This window comes from Silene latifolia, chromosome X (assembly GCF_048544455.1).
Source record: "Silene latifolia isolate original U9 population chromosome X, ASM4854445v1, whole genome shotgun sequence".
In the NCBI taxonomy this organism is placed as follows: domain Eukaryota; kingdom Viridiplantae; phylum Streptophyta; class Magnoliopsida; order Caryophyllales; family Caryophyllaceae; genus Silene; species Silene latifolia.
Window position 1 is genome coordinate 54679655 of NC_133537.1, and position 11485 is coordinate 54691139.

The 11485-nt window shown below is 36.1% G+C and overlaps 1 protein-coding gene across 1 annotated transcript; it reads right to left on the reverse strand.

Moving 5' to 3' along the window:
- Positions 1-1101: 1101 nt before the first annotated feature.
- On the reverse strand, positions 1102-9821 carry LOC141623311 (protein S-acyltransferase 8-like). The gene is made up of 5 exons (XM_074439403.1): positions 9596-9821; positions 5888-6073; positions 4677-4979; positions 3453-3683; positions 1102-1963 (listed from the first exon to the last, which is right to left on the reverse strand). Exons 1-5 carry the CDS (start codon positions 9635-9637, stop codon positions 1493-1495), a joined length of 1233 nt encoding a protein of 410 aa, XP_074295504.1. The 5' UTR covers positions 9638-9821; the 3' UTR covers positions 1102-1492.
- Positions 9822-11485: the final 1664 nt, after the last annotated feature.

Sequence of the window (11485 nt, forward strand, 5' to 3'; positions counted from 1 at the left end):
TTTCTTATAAAATAAACAGATGAATAGGGATTAGGGACAAGAAACTCCTCTCAAATGATTCTCTAATCAAAGTCACCATAGAAAACTATACTATGGCAAATCCTACCCAAACCGAAAGCATTATCACCATACCGCCTCACAAAGGCTATTATTACTAATAATATCTAAACAAGACGAAAACCAACACTAAACATCTTATTGAGATCGCCGCTCTTTACACAGAAGGGTATTAAGAGGTTATAACACAAAAATCCAAAGCATAAAAACAAAACAAACATCATAAGAAAAAGAAGAAGAAAAAAAAGCAGGCCAACAAATTTCTTAAGGAAACAACCACCTTCGCCGCCACCAAACGCACAAAAAAACTCAAACTCGTCCCTCCACTAAGAAACAAGGCCCACAAAACTTAGAAAACTTACATGCGAACCAAGATCCTAACTAACTACCCACTATCAGCGAAACCGACTAGTCCATACACTAATTGGTAGGGAAAGGAGCGAGGGGGGAGGGAAACACCTCTATAGTGACATGTAAAAAAAGTAAGAACAATCATCACATTTATTTGACTCCCTCTTATCTAAATGATTTTCGGAAAATGCACGCGGTGCCCTTGAACTTTGATGTTTTGCCCGAAATACCCAATTTTTTGATCCGGAAATCTTTAAGAGGCTATAACTCGTGTTTACAAGCTCAGAAAGTAACGATTTTTTTTTTCAAATTGATTATCTTTTCGAGACCTACTACTTGAAAAAAAAAAATTGTCGTGTTTGGAATTCGTGACCAAGAGATATGGTCACTCAAAGTTTGTACGGTAAAAAACACTTTGACGTACAAAAACTCCTAGGCACGGGATCCAAATACGACAATTTTTTTTTTCAAATCGTAGTTTTCGGAAAGATGATCGATTTGAAAAAAAAAAATTATCACTTTCTGAATTCATAGACACGAGCTATAGCCGCTTAAAGTTTTCCGAAACAAAAAATTGGGTATTTCGGACAAAATTCGAAACTTCAAGGACACCGCGTGCATTTTTGAAAAAAAAAATACTTCAGCTATGTTAATCATCATCTATTTTTAGATTGTTTTGAAGGTTAAAAGATATCTAAATGAATTATGAGTTCAATACATCTTATTTAGCTGAAAGTTTCTTGCTCATTATCAGACAATAACTTATTCACAAGTGTGGGACTAATAGGTTTCATTTCCCATTAGCAACTAAACCCCATATTTCCAACCCAATTTAGGAGTGTACTAGCTTGATTCTCCATTCTAAGCTAAACAATGAAAGAATCTATATACGAGAATTGCTAATTCTACAAAGTGAGACGGTCCTGTACCACGGTACAATAATTTGTCTACACGCCCATACCAATCAATTGCAAGGTAAAAGTAAAAACATGAGACTAACAAATGCTGGTCTATAACTAAATTGGTGTACAAGTACATGGTGGTAACCGGGTAACAATTTTGCAGCCTCAACAAATCAGGAGTATCATGCTCTTCTGCTGTCTGCGACAATGTCATTGAAAGCAAGGATATGTGGAGAGGTCCCAAAACTCCCCTTTCTTCGAGGCTGCAAGGACTCGGTCCGACTCAGGGGATCTTGCATTTCCGAGCTTGATTTAAAATCAGACTCGACAGATTCACGGGCAAAACCGTCATTTCCCCTTGTAATATCTTCTGAAGCACCATAGTAATCACGTCGTTGAGATAGTTTCAAAATTTCATCACCAATCTCAAGATCCTCTTCAACTTTAGCTCGACGATCCACCCCAGAATGTCCAGCTGTTTCTGGGGTTGATCTCGTGGTTACCCTCGGCGGTTCTTCTTGCACAAGTGATCGGAATTTGTTCTTTGAAGGTTGAATTTTGGTGCAGAAAACTTCGAGAAAGTTGTTGGCACAACCCCGGTTGAAAGCATTAGGTCTATGGTCTGCCCTATATCTGAAGTTCTCATATGTGGTCTGAAGAGAAAAAGCAGCAGCAAACTTATCAAAAACTACCAACCAAAGAACAATGCAGAAAACCTAATGAAGAAAATGTAACAAGGCTAAATGTTCAACATTATACATATGCTACTCCCTCCATTCATTTGGATTCAATGAATTTTCCTTTTTAGACAGTGCAAACCAATTCACTATATTTCCACTTGGGGCAATTTTTTATGTAAAAGAACAAAAATAACCTCTTCAAAGCAGGCGAGTTCAATCCACCATCTATGTGGCACAAAACCATCACTTGCCTCTTTCTCAAAAGTCAAAACTTGTGAGATTCGGAAATATAGTCAGTCCAAATAAATGGGAAAATACATGATATTAAGTCATTCTTATGCTGGCTGCTTCAGAGTGATCACCTCAACATAGTCTGAGTTTCTTATCAGGTTTTCTTTAATCCATTTGTCAGGGTGTATATGAATAACAAAACAGTGAAAACTTAAACCTAGGGAGACAAGAATTCTATTAATAGAACCTATTTAAACGAGTCACTAGATCACAAAAGGAAACATTACAACAAAGCCCCAGTGCCACAAAGAATCTCACTTACGGTGGATAAAGGTGTCTGATGTACTCTCCATTTTCTTAATTTTTACCTTCTCTAAGATTTGACTCTTTTACTCTCCATTTTAGCATGGGAGAGCTCTTGAGTCATACTGTATATCTTAAGAAATGAAGGTTTAAATCTAGAATCTTAACAGAAATTTTTGAGTTTTACTATCATTTATTGATGATTATAGCAAAATAATGTTCAACATTGAGAAAATCCAAAACCTCTTATATTAAAGGTTATTCCAGATCTGGACGTTTTTCTTCCTTTCTTTGCTCTTTTAGGTTTTCTTATTTCCCTATTTCTAAGAGGGATATATGTTTTCTTCTTGTCAACCTTGCATTTTTGTAAGCCTGGAAACTTTGAATCTAGTCTTGTGTTCTTCCTTTTCTTCAAGTTTTGTTCTTTTTCTTGTGGGCTTTTGAAATTTTAGACTTTCTTTATGAGAGTTTTTTCTGTTAGCCCTCCTTTTTCTTCTCTTATTATGATATTATGGTATACGAAAGTTTTTCACTTTCTTTTACCGCTTTCATCCGCGAGGATGTTATAGGTTGATTTCGATTAACCTAGTTTCTTTACCTTGTCAAAAAAAAAAAAGGTGTCTGATGTACGTAGGTAGCATTGGCCAAGTCCCTTTGTTAAAAGCATAGTCTGTTTTCGCATGACCCCGTAAAATAAAAATGATACCTTGAAAATATAATACGAGTATGAATTACCAAGCGTAGGCACATAATAATATGAATAAAAATGAGCACTTGTAACATAAATCTTAAGAAGTCGGCACTTAAGATAACAAATCTATGTATAAGAAAAAAAATCTGACAAACTTAGTTCCCACTTCGAAGCAAGCATGCTGCCAATAGATAAAAAGAAAATGTTTAATGAGTAATAGATGGGACAAAGATTTACCTGATTTGTGCTTATCAAATACAAATGGAAGCCAGTGAGACCTCCAACAAACCACAATGCAATAAAACAGTAAGCCATTAGCACTACAGATGCTGGTGATTCTTTGATGGCCTTCAGTACATTGTGGTGATCATCCACGAGAAATTTCATGTACACAGCTGACATTGCAAAGACAAAAATGCACAGAAGAGTTGCAGAAGAGATGAACATAAAGAAGAAACGGTAGTTGCGCTGCAGAAAAAGTGATGGGGAATTGTTTTAGCAGATATACAAATGCTGGTTTTGATATATAAACATACCAGTTAGATGCTACAAAATTTAATAAAACAAATAAATCACCCTTAAAAGAAATGAAAATCTTCTCCAACACTAATGGAGCCAAAGACTCTCTAGTCTATTCTTTGATTATGTATTACAATGGGATAAAGAAAATTGACTCAGTAAACTGGCCGCCCTTCTTTTTGAAGGATTGATGAGTCATTTGATCCAATTATCAACAAAATTTTCAATATTGTCATTCAAAAACAACCTCTGTGTGTTGCTAACACATGGGTTAGGTTGTGTACGTCCAAATTTCCTTACCCGCCATATACGAGAGCCCTCGTATGAAAATAATTCAAAATCAGCCATTAGGTTATTCTGTATGAGTGAGTATTGGTGGGAAGGGTTTTTAAAATATTCCCTTTGTTTATCAACAACAATATAGGAGTATAAAAATATGTATATAACTCCAATGCTTTAAAACATTTCCCACTAATTCAGGAAATGAACAGGAGAGGAGTCAAGCAGATACAGCAGTTGATTATAATCTGAAAATAGATTACTACAGATGTGATGGTCCACTATCAAATTCCAATATAACCAAATAGCAAGTGAACTAAAAACGAAAGGTCGCTCTGCCGAAAAAGGTAGGTTGGATACCACATATGATGTTATCAACTGTACCCTTGATGGGGCTGACATTAGAGACGATAGTTTTTTCTACGTCAAGTTAGACAGACAAACTTACACCTGAACCTTAATATAAACTCACATTTACAAGACAACGCTTGGTATGTATTTAGCCTTTATTATTTTAGATGATTTTTCATGGGTTAATGAAGTTAGTTGCCAACTTGCCATCAATCAAAATGAAAATAATACAAAAACACACACACATTTTCAAAAAGGTGAACGAAGATGTGCTAGAATTCAATGAATATAGAATAGAGCATCTCTACATACCATTCCAATACATTGACCAACCCAAGGACAATGATGATCAAATTTCTCCACGCAATTGTTACATATGGAACAATGTGAGCAACGAGGTGGACGATATAGCATGCATGTTTCACAATACTTGACTCTGACAGGGAAACCATTAACAAGGACTTCTTTGGTGCGTGGAAATTGCAAGCTTGGTGTTGGCTTACCACCTCCCTCTGCAGATGCTGACTCATAGCAGAATTCTTCCTCCGGTGGATGTGAGTTTCGGGGAATAATGCCTGGATCACGGGCTGAAGTAAATATAAGAAGCACCAACACCTATCATGAGCAGCAGGGAAATAATCTCAACCAAAACTTCACATAACCAAGACACCACAAGACAAGAATTCAAGGAAACATCTATTATCAATGATGATTACTAACAAAATTACCCAAGTGCTTCAAGGGATCAAGCCCATGGTGGGCTGAGGGGGAGGGTTTCAAATGTACACAACCTTACCCCTCTGTAACAACACAAGGAGATTGTTTCTGGATAGCTCACAATATAAATTGCGTCAAAATTTAAATCGAATGACTGCTACTTCACAATAAAAATTAGGCGCATAAACTATAGCGAGTGTCATTTTTCTTTATTCCATTATAATCTATAACCGAACAAAACTTGAGTCTTTGGCTCCAGTTCATGGTCCTTGAGGCACTGAGGAAATGTTGGGTTTTATAGTTATTGTACTCCCTTCAATTCACTAATACCTTTCATGTTTGTATTCATACAAATAAGTATGAATTAAAATACCAATTCTTGTGTTTTTGTTCTTCTTTTGCACCTCAGTGCCTTGTGTTTTTTATTTCCATCTCAAGGACGAATGTTATAATATCGACCCCAAATCATTTTGGGATTAAGGCCCTGATGTTGTTGTTGTTGTTGTTGTTGTATCTGAGGTGCAAAAAACAGGAACAAAAACACAAGTATTGGTATTTCAAGACCAATGTTCTAAGTTTTGTATGAAAAAAATACGGAAGGTATCAGTAAAATCAAAGAGTGTAATTCGTGTAATTATATGAGCAGCATAGAGCTCTAAATCAGTGAAAGGTGAATTGTACACTTGTTCAACTGAAAATGTAAGTGATGCACCGCTTGATGAGAAATTTAGTTAGTTCTTTGAAAACATAACAATGACAAGTCTACAAAAAGTAAATAGCAAATTAAATAAATTCTCGAGACTTACATAGACGGTAAAAATAATGGTTACCACCAGAATCCAATATCCGGCATTATAGGAAGGGAACTTGTGGAGAAGATTCAGTGCAACAAAGTTACAAAAAATTACAGAAGGTACAAGAATAAGCAATACTGACACTATGAGCGACCGAGCATCTGGTCCAAATACTAGCCTCCCGTTGCATAAGAATATCTGAGAAGTTCGAGAATTCACAATGGACAAAAGAAGAGGTCTGAGTCAAATGTTAATGCAAGAAGAGAAAGTAGCAAGCAATCCATATATCCTCTATCCTCACAGAAATCATTGGTTACAAAAGAGCTACTACAGATAAATAAATAAACATAACAAGCAAACAAATGCAGAGCAATGTTCATATAAAAATCATTTTGTGAAAAAGCTAATGAAAAAAAAACGTACCAATAATGGTATAGCCAGAATATGGGCATGGATTTACATTATTTAGCGAACAAATTCTACCAGATCAAAGTAGTTATGACATTATGAGATCAATGGACCATATGGCACAATTGGAAGTCTAAATAATACTAATACATTTTCTTAAACTATGCTATAAAGACATGACTCCCAAAATTAATAAGGAAAATAAACTTCCTATATATTAGGGAGTCATCAAATATGTTATAGGATGCTGTAGAGTAATTGATCAAAATAATGATGTTGATGTATAAGCTAAATAGTATCTTCCTCCAAACGTCCTCTACTAAACAACATATACTCTATATAGCAGAGAGGGGCAACATAATGCTTATGAAGTAATTAGTGACCAGTCAACAATTAGTTTCCAATCTCATTTGCTCTTCTCAAAAGGTCAAGCAAGAAACATGTCCACTGCACAACCGAGTTAGCCATCTACTCCTTGCAAATGCAAATCTTCTTAAGTGAATGTTAAACTCCTACCCTCTCCCTCCTAGTTCCTCTAATTTTCCATGGTTTTCCTAAAAAGGTAGCTCTACATCCATATGTTAACTATGACATCACCCTGTAAAATCTATATATAGTATACTACTCAATATGTTTTTTCACAGATGCAACTTTCACATTTAAATACATTCACTTCAATCTCCAATACAATAACAATTACTCCACTGAAAGGTTGCGCATCCGAATGGCTCAATATGAAAATTGCAACAGAATTACAGAGCAGTGCCTCAATGGCTCCCGGAAATTGCGGAGTAAAGGGAGGGAGGGAGGGAGGGGAATTTTATTTCACAATAAAAAAAAAAAAAAAGCGCAACAAGTTCAACAAGTCATTTTGCTTTATTCCATCATGATCCAAAACCAAAGAATAGTTATTTAGTAGCTCCACTGGAAAAGGAAATCTCGCCGATATCTCTCAAAATACATGGCTATATAAGTATATATTATGAAATGTACACTTTTATCAAAGCATTTTTACAGCAAGTCTTACGATATAAGTTCCGTAACTTTTTTAAAGTATTTTATTGTTAAAATGAATGTCATCTCCATCTCAAACACCGAAAAAATGTGCTATATGAAATATGGAGGGATTATTTACTGCCGACAGTACATCTATCAAATAAAGCTAGTGACAAAAATGTCTGGTACTTCAAAGTCCGAGTCCTTGAACGATTATAAGATAAATATTTTTTTTGTTGACCAAGGGGTATCACTATTGACAGTTGGAGACTACTTGGAGAGTTGGAGGAGCCAATCTCAAGTTACTTAGGCAAATTAATGGGCAGATAAAGTGCAAGATGAGCACCTTTCTATTTCTTCTATTCTGTCCTAGAGCTGTTTTAGTTGACCCACTGATACACAGCAAGTTATACACTCTCCATAAGATTCGAGAAAAGTGAAACAATAACACACATTGCAGAGATTCGGCCTCCGCGATCTAACACACATGGAAGTACATGTTTGAAGTTTACCAATACACAAGTTATGTAACTCAAATGACCAGTACACAACATTACTTGCGGGTACTTTATCCACTACAAATTCTTGTGTCAGCGTCATCATAAAGTGATATTTAGAACTCACAGGTCCTAAGCACCTTCCTTTCATACATTTCCATCTGGAATCCGTATGTTAATCAAGATCTATCTTTTTAACAAGACTAAACTGAACACAAATACTCAGAGGAGATCGTCTTATTAGTGAGTCAACTTACTAAACAATAAATTAACGGGGAATACATTTGGGTGCTTGTGCAAACAAAACCGTCTCATACAAGTCTCGCTATAAACAAAAAGGCATTGCAAGAATGGCCATCTGAGATGGCAAATTTATATGAATCTGCTTCACAATAAAGCTATAGCTTCCCAAAGTTCACATGTCTTCCCGAATTATTTGAACTCGCCAAATCTCCAACAAATATCACCAAATGTCAATTTCATCATACAGTTTATAAATTCCAACAGATCCCAACCAATGATTTTTAAAGGTTTCAAACAATCACAAAAAACACGCCTTATTCTCCAAGTTGAGGTACTTTAACAGTACCCAGCTATGAAATGCTTGCTAAAAGCCTAAAACCCCAAACTAAGCAAAACCTACATCAGATTTCATCAATTTGAACCTCATACAATTATTGGCAATAATACTCTTAGCTTAGAAAAGCGCGCCTCGAGTGCGCCTAAGACGCGCCTTGGACAAGCCAGAACGCCTCAGTGGATGCTAGGTGTGTACTTTTGACAAGGCTCACTTAACAAGAATCACTAACACGCACTGTCCGTCTCTTTTTCAGCTAAATATTTAATTATGCCCTTTCTTTTTCCCATTATTCCCAACTTTTACTCCTTTACAAGTTTGCCAACCTAAGAACTTTGAAGTTATTTTTGCCCAACATTTATTTGGAAAATAAAATTTTGTTACTAAAAATAGGGCGCCTTGCGCTTTGCACCTTATCGCCTCGGTGCGCCTAGAGCCTCTTCAAACTAAGATAATACCAGAATTAGAAAATACCCAAAGTCAAATTAAACCCAAATAACTAAGGGTAAGATTATTGGTAGTCTTGAAACAAGACTTTGGTAAGTCTTAAGACAAGACTCACTCAAGACTACCAATAATCTTCCAAAGTCTTAACAAAGTCTTAAGTTGAGTCTTGGAAATCCAAGACTCAACTTAAGACTTTGGGTGAGTCTTGATCAATATTTTTATTTAAAAATTAATCAAATTATCCAATGAATAATCTCACCCTAGGCCAATCAATTCCTAACCTCAAAAACATGAGTAAAGGAAAGTCAAACTACATCCATTTATTGAAAGTATATCAGAATTAGAGACACTGGGGGGTAATAATGGAAGCAGGGGAGCCAAAGACTCAATACTCATTGGTTTTGATTATGATGGAATAAAGCAAAATGACGCACGGCAGTAACTGCGCTTCTTTCTATTGTGAAATACTAGTCCTTCAATGCAGTTCTCAACACAAGTTTCATCTCGGGTCATTTGGAAAAAACCTCTTTTTATTGCTAAAACGAGGGTAAACCCCGCAATTCGCAAGAGCCATTGAGGCACTAGGTAATGTTGTTATGTATCAGAATTAGAGAGAACACCTAAGTCAAATTAACTCCAAATATTGCACAAAAAAAAAACGATCCACAACAGCATTGCTCAAATTAACTCCTACCCACAAAAAATTACACCAAATTCAGCTAAAACAACCAATTACTGCCCAGAAAAACATAATTAAGAACATTCAAAATGAAGTTAACTTGAAAAAAAACTTACATTGCTTCCTTTCCAAGCTTGGTAAACTCGTTCATTAGCCATCAAAAAGTAGAAGAAATGAATAAACAAACAACAACAAATCGAAAATTGGGATCTTCGTTTAGTTTTTGATAATGATGATAGTAGCTTCTTCTCATTTCTTCTTCAGACTGTCTCGAAATTCGTGTCAAAATGAAACGAAAAGAAAAGGAGAGATAATAAAGTAAAAGAGAAATATAAGCGGTTTAAGGGTTCAAAAAAATATACGCATGTGGATATGTGTAGTAATTTTTTGCCTTTAATCACGAGCACCACCTACTTTCTACTCTTCTTTATTCTTTTTGAATACTCCGTAATTAAGAAGATGAATTAATGTTTGATTATATCTGTCAGTTATTCTTTTCTGTGTGTGCGTGATGTAGAAAGAATAATTACATACGAGGAGCCGAGGAAGGTTGGAAGGAATGTCAGCTTCGGAGGTAAACAACTTATCAAATGCGTGGAGGATGGATGGTGTGTGCCAAAAGAATTTAGATTTTGTATTTTGCTAAATCCCGCCCACAATATTGTTGAATTTAGATTTTATTTCTATTATTTTAATTCTATCCCTTGTCTTAAAATACAACAACAGAGTTGTTTATGGGTCGTCCCATCCATTGAACCCGGCTCATCCCGTCCGCTACAAAGCGGGTACGGACAAGGCATTTAAAGAAAAATACAAAGGCCCAACCCACTAACCTGTCCCGAACCCACTAATCCGCTTGTCCGTGGGCTAAAAATTAAACGTGAGCTCGGCCCATGTCCGGCCCAAAGCCGCATTTGAACACCTCTAAACAACAACAACAACAACAACCTCAAAGTCTTAATCCCAAAATCATTTGGGGTCGGCTGACATGAATCATCCTTTGGAACCGTCCATGGGTGAACGCACACCTCAAAAAGCGAAAATATAGGAAAAAAAAAAGTGAAAAACAAAAGGGGGAGTGAAACATAATACAAAAAAGGTAAACTTATAGGTTTTAAAATCGAAGTCCGGATTTCTTTTATAAAAACTTAGAATTTAAATCGAGAATAAAGATTAAAACGATTTTGAAAAACGAAGTAATACTTAAGGGTCTGGAATACCTTAAAAGTGAACCAAGTATTAATATATAAGAAAGTTGTTGGTAAAAAGGTGTAATAAATCTGAAAAGAACAAATACATTTTTAAAAAATTAAATAAAAACATTAAATGTTTTAAATAACGTCAAATACTAAAAATCCACTTGTATCATTTCCTTCCATTGTGCCATCTCCGTCACCAATCCCCATCAAGCCCGAGAAATCTCATATCACGCTCTATCACTCTCAGGCATGTCTGTTTTGGTCTCCCTTTACCCCTAACAACCTTTTCGGTTCCCCAGGTCTTCAGCTTCCTAACTGGTGCGTCCATAGGTCTCCTTCTCACATGGTCAAACCATCTTCGTCGGTTTTCCATCATCTTGTCCTCTATTGACGCCACTTTTACCTTTTCCCTAATTACCTCATTCCTTAATCGATTTTTCCTTGTATGGCCGCATATCCACCCCAACATACGCATCTCCGCCACACTCATCTTTTGAATGTGACAATGTTTCACGGTCCAACACTCGGAGCCGTAAAGTAAGGCAGGCCTAATCGTTGTGCGATAAAATTTTCCCTTTAATCTTTGGGGCATATCTTTATCGCATAAAAACCCTGTACCACTTTTCCATTTCATCAATCCCGCTGTAATTCTGTGAGTCACATCTCCGTCTAACTCCTCATCCTTTTGAATAATAGATCCTAGAAATCTAAAGAAATCTGACCCCTCAACAACATTTCCATCGAAAATAATACTCCCCACCTCTGTCGATCTCGTCCCCGCCACGTTATTGAACTGACACCTCAATT

Coding starts and splice junctions, on each gene's coding strand:
- LOC141623311 (XM_074439403.1), bottom strand. CDS start 9,637: ATGGCTAATGAACGAGTTTACCAAGCTTGGAAAGGAAGCAAT. Junction 6,074..9,595: donor AAGCTTGGAAAGGAAGCAAT/GTAAGTTTTTTT, acceptor CGAACTTCTCAG/ATATTCTTATGCAACGGGAG. Junction 1,964..3,452: donor ATTTGATAAGCACAAATCAG/GTAAATCTTTGT, acceptor TTTTCTCTTCAG/ACCACATATGAGAACTTCAG.